Here is a 24,769-nt window from a genome sequence, read left to right as displayed (position 1 = left end):
GAAGCGCAGATCATACTTATACCGAAACCCGGCAAGAAATTGCAGCTGCAGAACCTGCGCCCTATCTCCCTAACATCATTTGTAGGTAAACTGATGAAGCAGCGTTCCTCAATAGATTAACAGATTACCTCAAGGACAACAACCCATTACTACACACAATGATTGGGTTCAGAAGGCATCTCTCCACACAGGACGCTCTTCTACAACTAAAACATCAAATCATAGAAAATCCTGGGTGCTCAACGAGAGCCATCCTTGGCCTGGACCTGAAGAAGGCCTTCGATAACGTTCGTCGTGACGCCATACTGCGACGAATAGACAGATTGAACCTCGGAATGCGAGTGTACAAATACGTTCGAGACTTCCTCACGGGAAGAACCGCACGCATGCGAGCGGGACAACTAGAATCAAATCAAATCAACATTGGAAGCTCGGGTACACCGCAGGGCTCGGTGATCTCGCCGATGCTCTTCAATCTCGTCCTGCTGGGGTTACCCGAGCGATTACATCAAATTGATAGACTGCACCACACGCTATACGCGGATGATATTACGATCTGGACGACAACTGGCAGTGACGGAGAGACTGAGTATCGCTTATAGGCGGTCATAGAATGCGTGGAGCATTACCTCGTAGGCACGGGACTCATCTGCTCAACCGAAAAATCCGACTTACTGCTATATAGACCGGTGAAAAAGGGACGCCCACCCAGAGACTACGTTCCTTCAATAAAACAGGAAATCAAACTAGCATCATCAAACGGCTAGCCAATCCCAATGGTAAAGAAGATCCGGGTACTGGGGATGATGAATGAGCAGAACGGCGGCAATGGTGAAGCACTGCGCAAGATAATGGCAAAGGCCACCAGCCCGATGCAACTCATCCGACGCATCACGAAAAAACATGCGGGCATGCACAAACGCAGCGTCATACGACTCATACAAGCCTTTTTTTACAACTAATGTACATGGCCCCGTTTCACAAATGAACAGTTGCGGAAAAAGACAAGCTTAACGCCCTGACACGCAAGACGTACAAGTTCGCGTTGGGACTGGCGCCCGGAGTTAGCACCAGCAAACTCCTAGAGCTAGGGTTGCATAACACCCTCGAGGAACTCGTGGAGGCGCAACAAGTTTCCCAGCTCGAGCGCCTATTCAAGACCCACCCAGCCCAACACCTACTCGAAAAACTCGGCATCACGTACCATACGCAGCACGGCATCAAAGTCGAAATTGCAAGATCGGTACGCGAGCAAGTCTACCTACTCCCATTGCCTCGCAACATGCACCCCCAACGCCATACAAGACGGCGTAAAGCCAGGGCACAACGGATTACTCAAAGCTACTCCAACGACACTGAATCGGTTTTCACTGATGCCGCGCGTTATACCAATAAAAATAGTTTCGTGACGGTAGTTACCGGCTATCGCGGCAAATACATCACAAGCCTCACTATGAACACGGCACACGCTGAAGCGGTAGAGGAAGCGGCTATAGCACTGGCCCTCAAACAGACCACTGCCACATACGTGATTAGTGATTTGCAAACAGCAATTCGCAATTTTGCCAACGGACGCATCTCGCAAGAGGCGTTTCACATACTCCAACGACATAACATACATCCAGGAGTGGTCGACTTCGATAACTGAAGGCACCTGTTATGGATCCCGGCACATACGGGACTGAGCACCCCCAACGAAACGGCTCACCGCGTTGCTCGAGGCCTCTCACCGAACATCGCCGGAGGACGACTAGCCCCCGCGGGGAAATGCAGACATCTGGGCATGGGAGGATCGTATGACCACGTTTCACGACATCACCACACATTACCAGTTACAAAGACGAATATACCCGTCCCCTCACGAAAGGCTAAACAGAACGCAAGCAGTACACTTCAGACAATTACAAACAGATTCATACAGAAACCCTAGACTCATGCACGCCATTTATCTAGACATATACACTACAAACAGATGCACGTCATGTGGCGAGGTTGCCACACTTAGTCACATGCTGTGGGAGTGTCGGGGCCTAATAAACAATTCGAACAGTGCCGATTCGTCTCACTCTTCCACCGCCAGCCTCCACTCGCGTTGGAAGGCCGCACTGCTCAGCTCGAACCTGACAGCATAACTCTGGGCCATCCGGCGTGCCGAGGAAGCCGCTTCGAGACAAGGTGTCGAAACCGCATACGTGGTGGATGCCCCAGCCCTCTAAAAAATGCCGGACTCGAATCGTCTGGATTCGACAAATAAAGTTTATGTTCTTCTTCTTTGAAAGAGTAGCGGTGGACATCATAGGACATTTACAGCTCACATCGCATATGGAGACCGCTACATACTGACTCTGGTAGACTTCGCTACTCGATATCCAGACGCAGCAGCTCTGCCATCAATTGATTCCGCTATTGTCGCCGAGGGATTAATCGAAATGTTTTCTCTCATTGGGTTTCCTAACGAGATACTGTGCGATCAGGCGTCATGTTTCACCTCTGAGCTGAAGAGAAAATTGAACGATTTGTTAGCCATTAAGCATCTTAGATGGACACCTTACCATTCCATGTGTAATGGTTTGGTGGAGTGATTCAATGCCACGTTGAAACAAATGCTGCGGAAATTTAGTCAAAAAGAACCCAAGTCATGGGATCTATTGTTGGCACCTCTTCTCTGTGCCTACCGTGAAGTACCGCAGACCAGTATGGGCTTCTCGTCATTCGAGTTGTGGTATAACAGACATGTTCGAGGACCGCTGAGCATACTCAAAAAGTTATGGACAGATCATATAGGTGAACAAGTGAAGACCACGTATTCGTTTGTCTTAGACCTCAGAGATCGTTAAGAAAAGACGATATTGTTGGCACAAGAGAACTCGCCAAGTTCCAAAGCGACCAAGATGAAGTATTAGGACCGAGGAAGTAAAACCCTTCGACTGAACATAGGTGATCGAGCCCTCATACTGCTTCCAAGTACAGAGAACAAGCCACTGATGAGGTGGTAGGGACCCTTTATGGTCACGGAAAATAAAGGAAACTTTCATTACTGGTTGGACATGAGCCAAAATACTTAGCTCTTCCATATCAATATGTTGAAGCGTTGTGAAGAGCGTCAACCTGAAAGCGCCGACAGTTATTAGCTCGACAAAAACAGTACTCGGCTAGAGAGCGCCAGTGTTTAGCTCTAGTGTAGGCTATAGAAAATTTTCATATATATTTATACGGAATCCCTTTTGTAGTTCAGACAGATCATTAACACTTGCAAAATTTGTCGCAGGACAAAAATCTCAACAGCAATGTATTGACATGGAGTTTGGCCCTGCAGGAATATGAATTCCATGTAGAGCACATCAAGGGGTCTGAAATTGTCGGGGTGGATTACACGAGCCGAATTCAGTGACTATACACTGGTACAATTATTTCAGCATGGGGAGATTACACCACAATGTAGTAACACGCCGACATAATTAAACTGGACAATTTTGGTTTTCGACCTACTGTGGTTGAGTGTGTGCTTTAAGTGACTTCATCCAAAAATTGAGCAGCAGTTCTTCGTGTAGAAACGCTTTTCCAGAAATAAACCTACTGTGGTATAGTATAGTGACGTGGTGGTCTTTGTGAAGTGTGGTGGCACCATGGTGTTATCTACAACATGATCGAAGGCGACGGCAGCGGTGCTTCTCGATTGAGCAGCGTAGAGACGATGATGACGTTGGCGCGAAACGTCACGTGTGAAGCTGCGGCCCGCCAAAAGGAAGTGAAAATTTGCGCGAAAGGTTTTGAGCGAAAGGTATATATATATATATATATATATATATATATATATATATATATATATATATATATATATATATATATATATATATATATATATATATATATATATATATATATATATATATATATATATATATATATATATAATGAGATCTAACAAAAAATAATGCAAAGGAAGGTATAGTGGAAGTTATTAGGCCAATTGTAATGTATATGAAAAGAAAGAAAAGTGGGTGAAAAGATAACTTGCCGTGGGCAGGATTCTGCCCACGGCAATATATCTATATATATATATATATATATATATATATATATATATATATATATATATATATATATATATATATATAAGGGAAAGAAGTGTGTTTTTAAGGGCTCGTTTTTCCGTGTTTTAACACAATAATAATGAGATCTAACAGATAGTAATGCCAAGGAATGTACAGGGGAAGTCGCCTCCGAGCACGTCTTAGATGGTGCCACCACGCTTTCCTGTGACGTATCTAGTGGCTCAACTGTTGTTTTTGCGCCTTCTGAAAGCGCTGTTTGCCGCAAGTGCTTCCTGATTCCTTTCGCCGTTCTGAATATTCACGACGCATCAAGTGCAATTTATGTTTCAAATCCGTTTCCCTCGCCTTCCAAGTTACTGTGCGGAGAGTGCTTGGGCTTTGCTGATGACATTGATCCCTCGAGTGCACGTGTAGTTCCTGACCACTCGACTACGCTACCTATTGACACTGTTGATTGCTGTGTGTCATCCTCTTCCCCATCATTCACCGACGCAATTTCGCGCTGCATCGACACCAACCTTACGGCCCAGCAGCGCACCGACATCATCGCCCTCCTCGAGCGCTTCCGCGCCAGCTTTGACCACCAGCAACTAACTTTGGGCCGTGCTTCCACAGTATCTAACGAAATCGACACTGGCCTTCATGCTCCTTTACGTCAGCGTCCGTATCGGGTATCAGCATCTGAGCGTCGCATAATCACGGAACAAGTTGACGACATGTTGAAGTGAGGTGTTATTGAGCCCTCTAACAGCCCGTGGGCATCCCCAGTTATTCTAGTCAAGAAAAAGAATGGATCAATAAAATTCTGCGTCGACTACCGCCGGTTGAATAAGATCACGCGCAAAGATGTTTACCCGCTACCTCGCAAAGACGATGCCCTTGACTCCTTGCAAGGCGCGGAGTTCTTCTCGTCACTAGATCTGCGTTCAGGTTATTGGCAGGTTCCCATGGCTGAGGCTGATCGCCCGAAGACGGCTTTTGTAACCCCTGATGGCTTATACGAGTTTAACGTCATGCCATTCGGGCTCTGCAATGCGCCTGCCACTTTCGAGCGCATGATCGACAACATACTCCGTGGCCTGAAATGGCAGACATGTCTGTGTTATTTAGACGATGTCGTGATATTTTCAAGCGACTTTTCAACGCATCTTCAGCGGCTCGAGACAGTGCTTACTTGCCTCACCTCCGCTGGCCTACAGCTCAACTTGAAGAAGTGCTACTTCGGCGCTCGAAAACTTCTAATTTTGGGCCAAGTTGTATCTAGAGATGGCATTCTTCCGGATCCGACGAAACTACGTGCCGTTGCTGAATTTCCGAAGCCGAAGACCTTAAAAGAACTTCGCAGCTTCCTCGGTTTATGTTCATATTTTAGTCGTTTTATTCGCAACTTCACCTCCATCATATTGTCCTTGACTGACCTTCTTGCTGGCAACAACGACCTTTCTAGTTGGTCGTCAGCTTGTGATAATGCATTTGCCAAATTCTGCCAACTTCTTACGTCACCTCCAATACTGCGACAATTTGATTCTCTTGGCCCGACAGAAATACACGTGGATGCTAGCGGAGTTGGCCTCGGTGCGGTGCTCGCCCAGCGTAAACCTGGATTTGATGAGTACGTCGTCTCTTACGCCAGCCATGCACTCACAAAAGCAGAAGCCAACTATTCAGTCACCGAAAAAGAGTGTCTAGCCATCATATCGGCCATAGGCAAGATTCGACCCTATCTTTACGGGCGCCCATTCAGCGTGGTTACAGATCATCACGCATTATGTTGGTTCTCCTCGTTAAAAGATCCCACCAGCCGGCTCGCCCGTTGGGCGCTTAAACTACAAGAGTACGACATTCACGTCGTTTACCGATGTGGCCGAAAACATTTCGACGCAGACGCTTTGTCCCGATCACCTCCACGATGTAGTGACAAGTCGCCGTCTTCGCCTGCCCTCGACGTATCTGCACTCAGTGTCAGCGACATGCTACAGGAGCAACGAAAATATTCTTGGATCTCTTCACTTATCAACTTGTTGAGTCGAACTCCCTCGCAAAATATCCCTAGATGTATGCACCATCAAATACAGCACTTCGTTATCAGAGATGTTTTGCTATACAGACGGAATTATCTCTCCGAATGACGCCAATGGCTCCTAGTCATTCACAGTCGTCTCTGCTCAAACATTTGCGCCTCCTTTCACGCCGACCCACAATGCGCTCATGCTGGAGTGTTAAAAACCTACACCCGCCTGTCCCACCGCTACTACTGGCGTGAAATGTATCGCTTCGTTCGTCGCTACGTACGTTCCTGTCTCGCTTGCCAACGCCGGAAGAATCCCGCTCCAAGTTCTCGAGCTCCACTACAACCCTTACCTTGTCCTGCCCGACCGTTTGACCGTGTTGGTATCGATCTGTGTGGACCTCTTCCGATTACACTGGCTGGAACTCGCTGGGTAATCGTCGCGATCGATCACCTTACGCGCTACGCAGAAACTTCGCCACTCTCTTCTGCGTCAGCCAGTGACGTCGGTCGTTTCATATTGCATCAGATAATTTTATGTCACGGTGCACCACGCGAACTCCTGAGTGACCGAGGGCGTGTGTTTTTGTCGGACGCCGTCAAATCGCTTCTCAAGGAATGCCAAGTCATTCATCGCACCTCCACCGCGTATCATCTTCAAACTAACGGCATTGCAGAACGATTCAACCGTACATTAGGCGATATGCTGTCAATGTATGTCGCAACCGATCGCACCAACTGGGACAGTATTCTCCCTTTTGTAACATATGCGCATATTACTGCTGTCCAGACAACCACAGGTTTTTCTCCATACTTCCTCCTTTATGGTCGCGAGCCCTCTTGCACGCTAGACACCATCCTTCCTTACCACCCGGATGTTGCTGGGTCGACGGCGATGTCACAAGCTGCTAACTACGCGGAAGAGTGTCGGCAGCTTGCCCGCTCTTTCACAACTGCTGAACAGCAACGCTAGAAACACCACCGCGATAGCCTAACGCCTCCGGCTTCTTATGCATCAGATGACCTTGTCTAGTTTCGCATCCCTTCAACCAGCCCTGGTCTCTCAACGAAACTGACGTACAAGTATGACGGCCCTTACCATGTGGTTAAGCAAACTTCACCCGTCAATTACATAGTCGAGCCGCTAGAGCAGCCTCATGATCAACGACGCCGTGGACGTGAGACCGCCCACATAGACCGCCTAAAACCATATTACGATCCCTCTATTGTCTCCCGCCCATGAGTCGCCAGGATGACTCTTTTCCGGAGGGGAGGAAAATGTAGTGAAGAAGATGAGTGCTACTCAGAAAGGCAGGGGGTATGACTCAGTCGGTGAAGAAGACGACGTTTGGTTGGCTGGGTACTCAGACTGGTTCCGCCATTATCACTTGACGTGTCGTGACCGCTCTCCTGGTTTATAAAAGAGTGCCACTCTAAAACGCCCCATTATAATATATATATATATATATATATATATATATATATATATATATATATATATGTATATATATATATATATATATATATATATATATATATATATATATATATATTTATATATATATATATATACATAAAAACGCAAGAAAAGAAAACAATTCAGAAAAAGGACTCCGGGGCGCAATCGAACCTCCGACCTCTGAATTGTTGCTGCGAGGCGTTAACCACTGAGCCACGAAGGCACACATCCTTCAACGCTCAGCCTTCAGCCTCTTGGTAAGAGTGCAAAACTGGTTGTGATTGATTACAAGCAATATTCATTTAGATATTCAAGAACGACTGTATCGCCAAAACACCATTACATCTGCGCCGTACAGAAATACAATTCTTTGAGCATTCTTGTGTCTCTCATAATCATATGGTGCTTTTTGGACGTTAAACCCCATATATCAATCAAATCCTTAAGCATTCTTTGCCACGTTATGTGTTGTTCCACGTGCGCGATTCTTTTTCACTGTATATTGTTTGTATGCTGATAGAAATAAGGTTCGTTGACAACGCGACCCGTGTTGTCGTTCTCATATCTGCCTACTTTAGCAGCAAATATGCTGCCACACGGACGGGGCCATTTCAGGGAAAAACACTTCATCTCATACCAGTGCAAATTCAGGAGCACTGATATCTCGATCGAGAATCTAACTGGGCACAGTAAAGCCAATAAACTATTTTGTCGCAAACCTTGTTTTTTACGTAAGAAATTTGAGATCCTTCTTTTGTATTGTACTTGATAAAATATTTTACTATGGCGCAAATAAAATGCAGCGATCTTGTGCCAACTTTTGCTGCTGTTGTGCACATGGTATAACTTTCATGTTATGCATTATATGTTCCAAAATAATATACTGTTTTTTCTCCTTTCGCGTGGTGTGGTTAGTTTGCACTTAATATGACGATGTGTACTTCTACTTCCTTCAAACGTCAAAGATGAAATAATTTGCATTAGAATTGAAGACTTACCAGACTTGGAATAGATATAGAACCTCCGGAGCTTGAGGACAAAGTTTTCTGAACAAACGGTAGCCCAGATATTGAATAAGAAGAATTTCTGCACTCACGCAGTTTGAAAAGAAAAACACTTGTACATGCACAAATTATCTGCGAATAAGAAATGCTAACCATACAGTTAGCATTGTCAAATATCAACCACATAACATGAGTATGAAACAACTATCGACACCGCATAGCTTCTAGGACGGTTTACCTTGACGGTTACATTGCAAATCAAGTGTTAATGCTACTTTCTCTTTCGCAGACACCGTCGCACATGCTTGGTCTTGCAGCGAGAAATCATAGTATATAAGTTTCGCCACGTAGCGTCTACTCTTCAAACTAACACATACTATCAAACCAAATCATAATGTCTCGTATATATTTATGACCAATCAATAAAAACGTGTGTATTTTTATGACGTGACTAATCTGAGATGACATGATTGTACTATCTGCGTCGAATGAAACCCAAACAGCGGCAAGCCTTCATGATATTATAGTCACTAGCGTGCCGTCCAGCTATCACCGCGGACAGGCACGCATGTCTGCGCAGAGCTGCTGAACAGTAAGCGCGCGCCTATCAACAGTGATGACTAGACGGTGCGCATTACACTGTCACGAATACTTGCCGCTGTTGAGGTTTCATTTGACGATGATATTACTTAATTTCGATTACAAGATATGCCACTGTTTCAATTTCACATTTCTCAAGTGAAGAATCAGTGGTTTTTTTTATGATTGTGTTCTCCTAATGAATTTTGTGCAAATTTTACGCTGCCAGGTGACGCCTGTACATAAATACTCGTCTGTAATTGGTACGTGCGATGGCATCTATTTTGAGGTTTTTTTTTTATGGTGGTGTTACTTTGCGATAGAAGTTTTAACTGAAAACATTGTACCATATTTCCTTGGCGATTGCTTTCATGAAGAATAGAAGTCATTCTATTCTTTGTTGTGGGGATATATTCATGCATAGTTTTGCACAATAAATGAACCACCCATTACAAATGGTGCTCCTTCCATCTAGTGTTCTGAAAGATGTTCGCGCTGTAAACTGGAAAAACTTTAATCACTGCACTTTTAAAATATCAGCTTACATCGTTGATATTACAGTAAAATACTTACTATTAGTGCCCGATTCTCAGCACTACCTATACTTGGCACGGGTGAAGGCTGAAAGGACCATACCAGGGCCATTAAGCATAAACACACCACCGCAGTTCGTACTCTTCATGAGATATTAATTAGGACAAAATAGTTACAAGCATCACCAGCATATGTAATGTTGTAGTTACAGTACGAAAGGAACCGAAATCATTGCTTACGCATAGCCGAATACTGAAACACTGGGAATTGGTGACTTTGTTAAAATTATCCATCCAAAGAATTGTATTTGATTGCTTGAAATGAAGCATTCGGCTTAACAGACATATCAGATGTCACTCATACAATTTCGCCAACAAGTTTTGCAGTGACGTAGCACTTCTTTATTTAGCATCTGTCCATTGTGCAGCTACTAAGCAGTAAAATTACGACAAAGAAATAGGTTAGGCAAAAACTATAATCTCTGAGAAATTCTTTATTTCAAGCTTAGAATTCATTCGGTCACGTTGTGAAGGAGCAGGAAAACTCGTAATATTTACAACCGCTGAACTCAATGCCTCGTAGGGCTTGGCAGAACGCAGAATAAAACTACGCTTCTAAGTATGATCATTATGCATGAGGAGGTGGTTTAGACCAGCCCACCCATGAAAAATCGTGAGTTTTGAAGGTTGTCTGGGCAATTCCGCGCGCTGGCTGCGTACTAAACTGATTCGGAAAACTTCCCTTCACTTTTACTTCACTTAGTGTAACGAGGTGTTATGTTGTAGGGGCTGACTTGCAAAAGCTTATTTTCATCACATTTATGGTAGGGCGCTCGTTACGGATTATATATTTTTCGCACCACAGTATTTTTTAACGTCTCCGGCTGTTCGCATGTAAGGTTAGCACTAAATGCTAAGATCATGGATGGCAGTGTTATTTTTGAACTTTACAAAAAAACCTTTTGGTTGAGGAAAAAAAAGGCACTTGCATGAGATGGACCAGGTACAGGACTTCCGACCAATAAAGGTGATGCACGCTGTAAAGAAAGTACCACGTCAACCGGATAATAATTATGTGCAAAAATCTGCGGCCGAAACGAATGTTTACATGATGAAAGTCACCGCAATATCAGCAATTACGCATCCTTGCGAAATGAAATTCACAGCCTATCGGCCGATAACATCATTCAGCTTATCGTATATATGTAGTTGTAGTATGTAGAGAGATACCGAATGCTCAACTAACCACACCCCGAAGGCTATGGTACTTTTTCGTTTAGGTTTAGCATTAATGCACACAGAAGACGGCAATCGACAGTTTATATGTTTATTAACACTGTCAACCCTAATTTGGTAATTTTACAGGAGTGGAAAGCTTATACAATGAATAGGATGCACTTAAGAGCTGAAATTTGAGCAATGAACAAGTAAAAGAAATAGGTATGAAATTATTTTCAAAATAGAGACATACAGCGAACACAGGCATTTATGCTAAAAATATAAACAAGCATGTACATTTTCATTCTGCGCATCGAAGACAAAAATCAACAAAGAGAGAGGCATTATACACTAACATGGTAAAAAAAGGAATAAAAAATTATAAAAAAGTACTGTGACGCATCTGTTTCTGGAAAGATAAGGAATTCTAAAGCTGAAGAAAAAGCTGTAATAGAGGAAGACATCACGACTGTGTTTCGTAATTCATTCCGTTCTTTTATTGCCCTCCAAAAGAAACTGTATTTAAATGCGTCGTTTCGGGTGGCTGGTGGCTTCATATATAAACTGTGTTTGTGTCTAGAGCGCGGATCTGGAGAAATTGCAAAGGAATCTAATGAGTGAACTTTAACCTGATTGTGAAAAATGAGGAATAGAAAATTCAAACAGTCATACGTAGTTGTAAGTTCTAAGGCTTGAAGGTTTGCATCGTTGCAAAGTTCGGAAGCAGAGTGCATGCGTTGATATTCATTGAGTATGTACCTGGCAGCCATTGTTTGAACATTCTCCAGTTTAGATAGGTTAGCGGTGGTGTGAGAGTCCCATGCTATTTTAGAGTATTCAAATATAGGTAGTACTACCATTTTGTACGCAAGACTTCTCCCTTCAAGTGATGGGTTATGTAACTTTCGCATGATATCCCATAGATATTCATTTGCCTTTCTACAGGTGACGTCTATGCGAGTATTCTACCTCAAGTCTGGAGTGAATATTATCCCCAAATATGTCTATTTTGTTACCCTTTGTGAATCGTGGGGACCAATATTGTAAATATCATTGAGAGGTACCTTTTTTTGTTATGCTCCTACAAACTAGTTTTACGTGTTCTAGAGTCGTCTGTCATTCATAACACCAAAGCAAAATTTTAGTTAAGTTGTTGTTCAGGTCTAACTGGTCTCTCAGGGATGTGATCTTGTTATATATAATGCAATCATCTGCAAACAGTCTTACTGGAACAAACATATCTGAAGGCAGGTCATTATTAACAATAAGAAGTAGAAAGTGATTTCTGATACATCTAAAATATATCAGCTGAAAGGAGTTTTTATCTCACCGCCTGCTCTAGCTTTGTGTAAAGTCAGTATTTTTGTAGTACAGCTTGCAAGGTGCGAAATAGGCCTCGTGCGCTATTTACTGCTTCATTAAAAAGTCGCTGTTTATATTGATTTAGACGTTAATCAGAAAACAACAGAAATTTTTTCTTTTCTATTTTATGGTGTGCCCTCGACTTACCAGTGATATTCACCCCAGTACGGAAAACTTCTTTCAACGTTATTGAGTTGTCTAGTTAGGGGACCAGCACTATATTCGCGGCTCCAGCAATTCATGCGGCACCTAGTGGCAATATAGAGAAGCTGCGTACTAAGGTCCAAACCGTGCAATCGCCAGTCGTATAGGGTAGAAACACGGTAGGATGGTGCCGCTCATGATGAAAAAACAAATGGCCAAGCAGATTTCTTCTTTCCAGGTGAGGCACCAGTGTTAACTTGCTGACTCGAACCTATTAAATGACCATTGTATCCAGTAGCTACATGGCACTGCGGCGCCAGAAGTATGCAAACAAAATTTACAGAGGCGCGGTGCACCATGTCCAATACACACACAACGCGACCACTCCAAAAACGCCACTCGTACTTGCGGGACCACTTGGAGCGACTAAAATAAGATGTTCCGCGTTAACAACTCGCTCCCCTTCTACAAAGCAACGCAAACTGCCACCACACTGCAGAAAACTCAATGTTTGTGTTAGCGACAGCGCACGCTGTATAATTTGTGAATCCGCCATGATGCAACTCCGCAGCGCCCTCTCATGTTCATTTGAGTTGCGAATACTGAATATCTTATACACAGCTGTGAAATAAGAAGAGGCTGCATCAGAGGATCATTCCTTTGTTAGATAGAGATGAATGCAATCAGTATACATGGTAGGTATGAAAGCATCAGTTGTAACCTCAAACAATTGTAAGAAATTAAATTCATTGCATCGAAAAATAGCTTTGCTTCCGACAGAAGGAACCTTTAACCTTCAGATAACGCATCTTATTACCCAACAGTTCAGCTACGTGGCAAACGTACATATGAGTGTTATCTTAAACATAGCACCACAAACAGCATTTTGATTATATATACATGATTTAGCCAACATATGCAGGATATACAACAACCAAGCTAAAGAAATAAATAAACAGTAGTCACACAAGGACATGATACCCCTTCGATGATGTTCACTGCCTGAATAGAACTATGCAGGCGACCACATTGGGACCAAATAAGAAAATATCTGAGGAATAGTATTTTATTAACCTGTGATTTTTTAGTTATAGAACTGTTCATCAGAAATAGCGTGGACATAGTGAAACTCTGACAGATCACTCGAACAAAAAAAGTAAAAAACTCAAAGAGCTATGATCGTGCATAATAAAGACGATGAAGAGCCTGGCGAAGGAGAAATTGAATTCGATGGTATTTAGCTTTCGATGTTAAACAGCCTATTGCGTAGCTCAAACTCGACTCGTGGAAGCCATTACGGCTATGATAATTTTCGATGAATAAGAGTGTTTGAAATGACGAGAACAATTTTTTTGCGGCTTTTGTAGGAAACTATAGGAACTGACTAAAATCTAAACAAATATAATCAATTTGCACCTTTGCGCCAGTTTTCCGACACTTGCCTAGTGGCACGTATAGACATTGAGCACATGCCAGGGATAATATATTGTATCTGGCTCAGTAATATCTTTTCTCTAATATTCTGTCTTGAGAGTATTGTTCGCACTCGGTGCCATGTTCATGGATGGCAGTACTTCCTTTGAACGTAACAGAAAAAAATTTCTGATTTAGGAAAAAGACACTCGCCTTACTTCCACCAGGTATAGGACTTTCAATACCAAAGGGTGACCCACGCTGTAAGGAAGATAGCACGTCATTAAAGAAGAATACTTCCAAGAACCTAGGGCCGGAGTAAATGTTCACATAACTGAAATCCTTAATGTGTCTTATGAACGAGTATCCGATTTCCAATTATTATTGTTTAATAAAAGTATATACCTATTTGCGCAGATCAATAAATAGACCGTAAGCACTGAATAACGTATATATATATATATATATATATATATATATATATATATATATATATATATATATATATATATATATATATATATATGTATATATATATATATATATATATATATATATATATATATATATATAAATATATATATATATATATATATATATATATATATATATATATATACATATATATATATATATATATATATATATATATATATATATATATATATATATATATATATATATAAACAATGAAGTGCTAACATAGGACCCGCAAGTAAAAGTTAAAAAATATCAAGCACGTAGGAAAATTGTTTTGTAAAGGACTGGCGTTTCGGCCACGGGACCGGCCTTCGTCGGAGTGATGTGAACATGCGACGGTAACGCAATATGAATGGCGTTACCGTCGCGGGACCGGCCTTCGTCGGAGTGATGTGAACATGCGACGGTAACGCAATATGAATTCCGTTACCGTCGCATGTTCACATCACTCCGACGAAGGCCGGTCCCGCGGCCGAAACGTCAGTCCTTTACAAAACAATTTTTTCTACGTGCTTAATTTTTTGAACTATATATATATATATATATATATATATATATATACACATACCGGATTCTTTGAACGTCATTCACGCTGGACCCTACGTATTGTATTCAAAAAAGAGACGACGACGAAACCTTTACGAAAGTGTCTTTACTTGACGTTTTCAGCTGGTGGACCAGCCTTCGTCAGAGTTATTACTCTGACGAAGGCTGGTCCACCAGCTGAAAACGTCAAGTAAAGACGCTTCTGTGAAAGTTTCGTCGTCTCTTTCTTGCATGTATATATATATATATACGGAAGAATGCAGTTGGATAGCACATGGTCTTGGTAATTCAAGCGTCTTTTTAGCATAATATCCCCCGAACTCTTGAAAAATTTCCGTAGTAATTTAGCGCTACTCTTTTTTTTCTAACTGCCTGCTCTCGCTTTGTGGAAAGCCAGTATTTCGAATGTACAGCATTCAGGAAGTCAAATGTGCCTTCTGTGAAATTTTTGGTTTCAATATAAAGTCCCAATTCACATTGATTTCGCTATATTCAAATAGCAACTGAAATATTTCTTCATTGTAAATAGAGCCCCCTGTCTGGATGAGTTATATTCGCACAATTACATAAACTTCTGTTTCGAAGTTATCGTGTTTGTTTCCGAGTCAACCAGTACAAATAATTGAATTTTACACCCATTTGAAAGACAATGTCAAGGTGAATCAAGGGCTCGATTTTGTTAGACAGAGCCCAATACAACGATTACCGAAGTAGGTATCACACAAAGCAGCTACACACAAGTACGCAGTAGGAATACATCAAGTAGCGGTCGTACCATTAGTTGCTGCGTTTACCTATTGCGAGTCAGAGTGTCACATGTTTAATAAAATTGACTGCGTCACAAAGTAGTTTTGCTACCAGCAGACGGAATGGAATGGAATGAAAAGAACTTTATTTCAGTCCTGCAGGACGCGCTTAGCCCGTAGCGGGCGTCTCCCACGTAGGGACCGACAGGGTGTACCTGGCGGCCGCTTCGTGGGCCTGCTGGACGGCCCATTGCTCGTCGGCGAGAAGTGAGCTCCTGAGGGACCTCTCCCACTTGCTTGAGGTAGAGTCGAGAGGAGTTGTTCTACACTTCCAGAGCATGTATGCGAGTGTCACTGTGTGTCCACATGATGGGCATGTGTCGCTGGGGTGTGCATGAGGATAATAAACGTGAAGCGTGGCAAGGTTTCGGTACGTGTGTGTCTGCAATAGGCGTAGGGTTAATGCCTGTGGTCTGTTGTGTTTCGGATGTGGGGGCGGAAAAATGCGGCGTTCCAGGTAAAAGTGCTTTGTCATGTCATTGTACGTAATGGGTGCATCCCTATTGGTATCTAGCTCAGCAAGATGGGGTTGCCCTATGGTGGTGCGGTCGGTAAGTGCGCGCGCTGCATCATGGGCGATCTCATTGAGGTTGGATAGGGCACCCAGCAACTGGCCAAGATGGGCGGGGAACCAGATGACAGTGTGGTGCTTCAGGGCACTCGGGTCCGCTTTGCACAGGATACGTAACTCCTGGTCAGAGATGACTCCATGTTCGAAGGCTTTGATGGCTGGCCTGGAGTTGCTGTAAATGAATTCCCGTTTGCTGTCGAGCATAGCTATAGCTATAGCTACTTGCTCCGCTACTTCTGCGTTTTGGGTGAAGGTTGTGGCAGATTTAAGAGTCTGCTGCGCGGATGATACCGCGACCGCGGCGAAAACTAGGTTGTTGTGATAGGCAGCGGCGCCCACGAACGAGACCTTGTCCGCTTCCATGTTTATGCGCTTGAGAATAGCGGTCGCCCGCGCAAGGCACCTGCAGCAGACGGAATATTTAACCTTCAAATAATGCACCTTATTACTCCCTAATTTGCACTCAAGAGAGTTTTAAGTCGAAGTTATGAGCGTTCTCTTAATCTATCTTTCACAAAAAACAGTGTTTATATTACGTTTAAATATTTTATATCCATTCCTCATCTCCTTCATTATATATGACCTAAAAAAAGGTAAACTTGTTCTTGTAGCAATAGATAAGTAAGCATCAAAATAGTAGAGAAAGATCATATATGGCGTTCTTTATACCAACTTTTTTTGCTTTCGTAGGTTGTGTATACGTATTACGCCAGTTGCAATACGCACTAGGCTGTAAGTACCATGATATTTCATCTTGTTTCTTGCTGTGAGCATGGTTTACGCCGACCGCAAGGTAGACATACTAGAAAAGTTCGCGTGTATTTCAGAGAGCAAGTACATTGTATTACGGTAAAACACTTGCCAGACTTGGAAAAGATAAAGCACTTCCGGAACTTGAGGATGACCCAGGCTGAAAAAATTATAGCATGGCAATTAACAATAAAAGCATGCGCAAGCATGCGTAGACGCTACATGTTTACATCATCTTATATATGATTAACCTACGGGCACTATGCAGTTGTTATTGTATAACTAAAACCACAATGCATGAAAATGTAGCATCTAACGGCCCACATTGGGTCCCATATTGGTTTACTTTTAGCCCTCATCTCAATCGTAACACACGCAATCACACCGGTAAGTGTTCACTACAACACACCTCAAAGTAGTGACGACTGTGTACCTAGCTGCGCCAAATTTTCAGCATTACATTATCATTGGTGTGAAAACGCAATCATGAGCAGTGACGTTCCGTGAGGGGAATATTCGCTTTTTCGGGGAATTATCACCTGTCATTTTGAGCCAAAAAGAAAAGGGGAACCTTTCAAATGTTGAAGGGAATTTCACCAATGGTTAATTTCTCCTATGATGACCCATCATTACCGGTCACAGTGCGCCTTCCTCCGCTGTAATCGGCTCTGACCTATGCATCATGGAAGCTTGGCTTTTGAGATTTGTTTCTTATAGTTACGCAGAGTGATTTTTTGCTCACTAGTGATGTTAGACCTGAAGCTCGCAGTGTGCAGTGTACTAACACTACAGGAATTATTAAAGTCATGCTTTTGTTGTGCGGTAGTATAGGGGCTAGTTATTATTTCAAAAGCCGCCCGTGCGTGAGACGCTCGTAACTTTATTATGTCTTTGTGAGGATGGGGGTGAAATTGTTACTGTTGTGCAGGAAATTTATCTGGAAATTTTGTCAACGTTTGCAGGGAAAAATGCCCGAAATAGGGAAAGTTCATGTCTTTCAATGGGAATACTTCGTCGTAGTACGAAGCATCACTGCTCAAGAGCAAACTTTCCCAGATTCACTCCGGCCTATATAAGATTGATTGATTAATTAATTGATTGATTGATTGATTGATTGATTGATTGATTGATTGATATATGGGCTTTAACGTCCCAAAACCGCCATATGATTATGAGAGACGCCGTAGTGGAGGCATCCAGAAATTTTGACAACCTGGGGTTATTTAACGTGCACCCAAATCTGAGCACAAGGGTCTAATACGTTTCCGCCTCTATCGTAAATACAGCCACCGCAGCCGGGATTCGATGCCGCGACCTGCGGGTCAGCAGCCGAGTACTTCAGCCACTGGACCACCGTGGCGGGGCCCGGCTCATATAAAGTCATGGATCTGAGTCTGAGTGAGTCCGGTTGAGGAAACCTTTGATGAGTGCGTCAAAATGAGCCCTAAGTGTGAGGTATATTTTATGAGTGAGTTTGAATTCGCTCCTATTTGTTTCTGCTGGCCTCACCACCTGGCAACTCAGCTTCAGCATTTATTCAGCGTTAAGTCGGCTAGAGCTTATGTTGATCATGTGAACTCACACATCAACACTTTAGCATTCAAACGTTAGCTCAATGTTCATTGAAAACAAGAGTAAGTTACAGAAAGGAGAAGGTGGCTCCACCCTTTCTTTTATTCGGTGAAGATCCAAGCAAACATATCTCATGTGAATATTCACACAAAACTTATATGTATTTACTGGACTGCAATCACTAATAACTGACATTTAAAGATACTTGGTCGAAAGAGCCTAATATAACCGATACTATTTAAGATATTGGTGTGAATAACATTGAGACCTTGGATGAAACTGGGCGCAACGGACTCATGAGTCGACACGGTGAGACTCCGATGAAGCATGGAGTGCGAGTCTGAGTGCACATAAAGTTTGTGGTTTTGAGTCTGACTGAATTGGGTTAGGTAAAATTTAGGTAGTCTGTGTCCAAGCAAGGCCGGTTAAAAAAACATTGTTCAGAGTGCAGATGACTGAGGCGCAAAACACATTTCGTGAAACAAGAGGAGCAGAAGAGAAGTAAGGACAGCGCCAATCTCTGTTCATCCTGTTTCAGGAAATGATTTTTCGCGCCCCAGTCATCTGCACCCAATATGCACCAACTTCCACGAAAACTAGTCCTTTTGGATTGCTTAGTGTGAGTTCTATTGAGAGCCGAGAACGAGGTACGTCTCAAGACTAAGTCTTGGTGAGCTGTAAATGTTTTGCCAAAATATTCCTATTAAAAGCACGTAAACCAAAAGTTTTAAAGAACGCTTATGGTAAAACAATATAAACATATTGACACGAAATCTCACTATTTATTTAGCTTTATTGCAACGGACACACATGTCAACATTGTCTCTTGCAAATGGTAGCAATTGTGAATTGTATACCGTACTAAAAAACAAACCATATTTCTTTACCTACATATATCCTGCATTACGAGCGCGATGAACGGCTCATTGTGGTATGGTAGTGTTAGCTCCCTTATCTGTATTTGGGTGTATTTTTCGCAGACTACCTAGCACCCAAATTTAGTCAAATTTCGGACACAATGTGTTAAGGCACATTATATATGAGCCCTAGGTCATATACTTGACAGCTCTGTTTATTCGTTGCTTAAGCTTGTTTTGTGTACTGGTTCAGATTACTATTAGTGATTTCTGATGCCCAATCCCTACACACATAATTTATAGTGTAGTCAAAAAATAGATTTCTGTCACGATGATTTATATTTAACACCTGCGACATCATTCTGTATTTATCTTAAGCAGCGTGAACACAACCAATAAACAAAGATAATACGATGACATAATGAATCAGTTATTTTGCCGGCCCATTGTTCTTCGTACAGAAGAAGAGTGCAGGTTGTCAGCACAAAAACACTACAGCTAAGAACGTAAGCTTATTACGGACAACCGTTTCTATACGTTATCGTAAAACTGCTGCCACATCAGAACCATTACGCATACCATGAACTATATCTACAGCTTCCTCTTGTCGAAGAGTATTTTTTTTAAATTTTCTGCAGTGTTATTGTGAGTTTATTTCCTTAGTGGAAATACAGTTCATGCAGTTCACCTATTGTAAATGGCCATATCTTTGAAAATTCGATTTAACATTGCTCTATGAAAGGCTGCAATCAGTTCTTGTTATTTTAACTTTAAAATAAATTGCGTTTTATTTCCTGCTTTTTCATCTTCCAAGTTTTATTTTGTTTATTTTTTGTTTATCTATCCTGTTAGTACGATTGTTGATGTGCACGTTTGAAAACTCGCTTTAGTGTAAAGACGACAGTCTTTCTTGGGATACTGCACCACAACAGCTTCGGTCTTTCTGGGTCGCTTTTGTTTGTCTTCAAAGCCCTCTTCAACTAGTGGCAGCCTTTACACTTACGCACGTTCCATTGACAAACAAAATATTGCGCATATCTGAGGCGTAGCATCAATACTTAAGTTATAAGTAGTGTCATTCTTTATTAGGGCATGCAAAGATACGTAACTCGAAAGACCGCAGTGTTTCTTACGCTGCACTGACCATACGACAGTATGACAGAAAAAGCGGGTACTTCCTACGCTTTGCTAGAGCGACGCGGTGCTGCCGCCTACCAGTGGCTCTGCGTTCTACACTGCTTCTGTTCTGCCCGATGGTGTCCATATCTCAAGCACCACCTCCAGACAGACATTTCAACATTTGCAACAAAACACATTATACACGGCTATTTTCTTATAGCTTCCCTCATTTCGGTGATCAATAGTACTGATCTACTATTATTATTATTATTATTATTATTATTATTATTATTATTATTATTATTATTATTATTATTATTATTATTATTATTATTATTATTATTATTATTAACATCAACAACAATAGTCTCAATACTTAGACGGAAGTATATCTGAACAAGAAGGCGAGTCAAGCCACTAAGTATAATTAAGATGCTCGAAATTTTTCAACGCACATACACTTATGCAAACGAGCACAAATAGTCTGACGCGAAAGGCCTAAGTTTTTTGTACTAGAACATTATAGTATGTTGTACAAGGTTGGTGCCTCTGATACAGCTGTACTACTTTCCATTGAAGATTCTCAGCTCTAAAAATATATTTTGAATGTGGGAAACTTTTTTTGAAATTGGAGCTTATTAGATGAACCCTAATTGAGCAAATTTTCCCCGGCGAGTAATTATCATATTTTTTAATCTATAAAACCCACGAAATCCTAGCTATGCAATAAATTCTTAAATGTACGCTTTGCGTCACCTCTGCTGACGTGGCTTCGGTTGGCGTTGTATACCATGGGGGCACTACACAAAATAATGTTTAGCATCATGATCATATGTCTTCATTTGCACAGCAGACTTACCAGACCCAAGGCAGCGAAAATGTTCCTAGGAGATCCCGACTGAAATGCACCATGGTAAACGAGAATAATGAATACCACAACTCGTTTCTCTTAATTCACTGAAGAGTTCCTTTAAAGAGAAGGTGGTAATATTTAAGCCCTTGCTAATATTCTAAATAAGCACATGTTGTGATTTTGCCACATCTGATTGGACTGTTCTTTACGCCAATAAATACATTGTATCTGTACACACGCCAAATAGGAATGTTTCAAATGCTGGTGAACATTGCTTGATTCAGTCCTTCGTTTTATTCTGTTGTGACGTGTCTGTCACAAAATTTTGATGAGTCTTACTTAGCGAGATTATCTTTTTCTATTAATTATCATGGGAGTTAAAGAGCTACTTCTTTGTTAGACGTAACTTCAGTGAGAAATAACTGAATGTGATGCCAATTAAACTGTAGTCGTCATTATTAGAAGCAATTTTATTGTAAATTGAAAAAAAAGAAATGTGCGCGGAAGATTATTTCCCCCTGGCGGGGACGGATCATGCAGCCTTCGCATAACGCGTTCGATACTCAACGAACTCAGTCATGGCGGCGGTCATCCCTCCGTACACCTCGTAGGGCACAACATGCTTTTCAACTTGAGAGTTGCAATCCGCGCCACCAGCAGCCATTAGGGTGAGTGTGGAACAATATTTTTTGCCTGTTTTACCCCACAGCTAAGTGGTAGAGCATCGAACACGTTACTCGTAGGCCACGAGTACTGTCCCTGCTGGCGGCTCGTTATTGGTCTATACAATGGGATCAACAATGTGTAAATATGCCAACAGCGAATACTGTGTCGTGAAGTCGTCCATCTTGTACCTTCCTTAGAACGTTATTCAGAATACTTGAATTTCAATATTGCTTTTTGTATTTTGTTGTGTTCATTGGACAGGTTCTTACGTGTTTTGAAGGAGTATGTGTATGTTGAACAGAATTTTCAAAGGTCAACTTATCTGTCTGAAGCTGTCTGAAGTTCGTAGACTAAAGCCTCCCCAGCAATCACCTGGATACCAGCCCCAAAGGCGGCGTACTTAGGCTGGGCAAAAGCCCAAAGCACTTTATGTAGCTAAGTCCTTCATAAGTACTCATAAAAGCTGTTAAATTTTTCTATTCATCAATCTTCACGGAGAGTTTGTGGACTACTCGTATTTCGGCGTCTGCAATGCGCTAAATCCCAAGTTTTTATGTCTGGCGTTTGCCGCCAAAAGTTTTCGCCTTTCGCCACATGTTGGCCACTGAAGATCTTCGCAGAAAGTTTTCTGATCGCTGAAGAACAAATTGACTACCATGTCTTGGCTAATCAAAATAGGCAAAATAAACTTAACCTATTGGATTCCGCAAACATTATATCAGCTAGTCTGCGGAGACCTGCCACAAAACTTGTCACAAAGACTTGAGCATCCCAAAGTCCTTTATTACCGTGAGTAGTTTTCGAGTAGCTCTATTATCGCAGGCATCGCTAGCTTTCTTCACCTCACCACAGTTCACAGTGGCTCCCGGATCACCTCACGTTTGACGAAACGAAGATACCTTGTGATAACTTCATTGTATGTATTTATAGTCACCTCGTAAAAGGATGACATGATTATAAGTTTGTCATTTTGACGTCAACGCAGTTTTATCACGACTTATTCGGACGGCTCCACCGAGCATCACTTTCAGAATTTGATGCCATATCTAATGCTTTCTCATGAATACGTTGTATAGCAAAGAGCATTTGCCGTCTTTTCATTTGCGACAGCAGTTCTCGCTGCTCACACGTTCTGCGTACATCTAAAGTTGTTGCAGTTAATTTGAGGTGTCTCTGCTGTCCGGAAAGTAGTAGCATTTTATTACGTACATAATGACAATTTTCTATGAACGCACATTTGCATAACGTTAAGCCTACCCACCTCGTCAAATATTCGGGGTCCTCTGCTAAGGCGTCCAATAAATATATAATATAAATTCGGCATGTAAAACTTTGCTAATCTTTGTAATGCTTACGCCACTTGAACCCGAAGCACCACCTCCATGACCTGCGGGGGTTAGCGGCTGAAAAAGACACAATACAACCGTCACAAATTTGTAATTGCTACAAACACTCAGAGAGTGTACAACTTTTCATAACATATCTATGAGAGAGCTGTAGTAACTGTGACTTTGCCTACATTGTAAGAAAGCACTATTCGTGGCGACGTTTCAGCTAGCTGCTCCCTGCACGTGGCACCGTAATTTTTCTAATAATAGTGTAAAAGATTTAATTGCCCGAGATTGTTTTGTAAGTGGCCGTTTAAAGCTGCTTTACAATCAATGCTGCTTTACAGAAGGAGATGAAATAGATTACCACAATCCTTTGCATTGTTCAAACTTTTTTTAACGACGCATGCAAAATAACGCACTAAATAGGCGGAAGAGTCGTTCACAACATCTGCAGATTCGGTGGCATTGGTGCAAAGAAACCTTTTTTATTGCTTGAAAGAATTCTTCCGCATTGCATATGCAGTCGGCTAGAGTATCCACCCTATATATGTCGACCAACAGGTGGTACTTCACAACCTGAACACTAACAACAGGACAGTCCGAGTATATGGATTTGTGTGAGAGTTGAGCATATGTTTTCTCCTTCATCATGGGCCTTCAGCTTGTCTCTAAGCACATTGGGTGATTCAAGAAGATTCGTAGGGCACTTCTGTCGATGCTATCACCACTCCTGGCAATGAGTTTGAAATGGGCACATCAAGAGCTCTAAGGCTATAGACCATTTTCTATTACGCCACTTGACAGTGAGCTTTTCGTCAGTTTCGCTTCGCAAAGGAGTGTGGGATAGCTAGTGCCATCATGAGGCCATAGAAAGCCAGCCGTCAAATGTGGGAGTGCTGTGATGTTTCTGTTGGCGGCCAGTTCTCTGTATCACACAGTGCAATCGCACCGTTTTCTAACTTGAACGAGCTCCTAGTACTCTCCGATAAGCTTTCTGAGCTGCTTCCGCTGCACAATGAACAATATTTTGTACTCTTCAACGGGTTGCAGTTTGGCTTATTATGACTGAAAATGCATTGATCCAGCCTGCAAGAGACTTTCATCGGTGTGCCCTCCCGACGTGGTCGGCGTCCTCCAGCAACGCAAGAGGTGTCTGTGTGCGCTACAAGGAACGCGCATCAGCGTCGCTTGGACACACAGCCTGCGTCGTCTGCTGCGGTGCACTCACAATGGCGGCAGACTGTAGTTCGCGTCCGCTGCGCTGGGGCGCCTTTGTTGAAAAAGGTTCTATAATGGAGATGGGGCAACGAGTACTCATGCTGTCATCACTATTTCTTACTACGAGTTTTCCGCTGAGTGGATTCGGAATGTTGATTGTGGTGACAGTGACACAATGCGAGTCTAATGCATAACGCGCATTTAGACTTCTGCTTTTTCGTAAAC

At 42.3% G+C, this 24,769-nt stretch overlaps 1 protein-coding gene across 4 annotated transcripts in view; it reads right to left on the bottom strand.

Annotated features, from left to right (window-relative positions):
* The window catches only part of LOC142765398 (uncharacterized), a 197,419-nt gene that overhangs the window by 86,676 nt on the left and 85,974 nt on the right, over window positions 1-24,769 (bottom strand). For 2 of the 4 annotated variants that reach the window (XM_075866297.1, XM_075866300.1), the window contains exons 9-15: window positions 23,351-23,398; window positions 21,336-21,374; window positions 17,041-17,088; window positions 13,989-14,036; window positions 10,628-10,675; window positions 9,679-9,726; window positions 8,521-8,568 (exon numbers count right to left, since the gene is read on the bottom strand). In XM_075866297.1, coding sequence (XP_075722412.1) covers window positions 8,521-8,568; window positions 9,679-9,726; window positions 10,628-10,675; window positions 13,989-14,036; window positions 17,041-17,088; window positions 21,336-21,374; window positions 23,351-23,398 — 327 coding nt within the window. The remainder of the gene's footprint in view (window positions 1-8,520; window positions 8,569-9,678; window positions 9,727-10,627; window positions 10,676-13,988; window positions 14,037-17,040; window positions 17,089-21,335; window positions 21,375-23,350; window positions 23,399-24,769) is intronic. The other 2 variants (XM_075866299.1, XM_075866298.1) reach the window with 2 other exon arrangements.

This window comes from Rhipicephalus microplus, chromosome 6 (assembly GCF_043290135.1).
Source record: "Rhipicephalus microplus isolate Deutch F79 chromosome 6, USDA_Rmic, whole genome shotgun sequence".
NCBI lineage: Eukaryota > Metazoa > Arthropoda > Arachnida > Ixodida > Ixodidae > Rhipicephalus > Rhipicephalus microplus.
The sequence above is the reverse complement of the archived record's forward strand: the minus strand, read 5'-3'. Positions and strand labels throughout refer to the sequence as shown.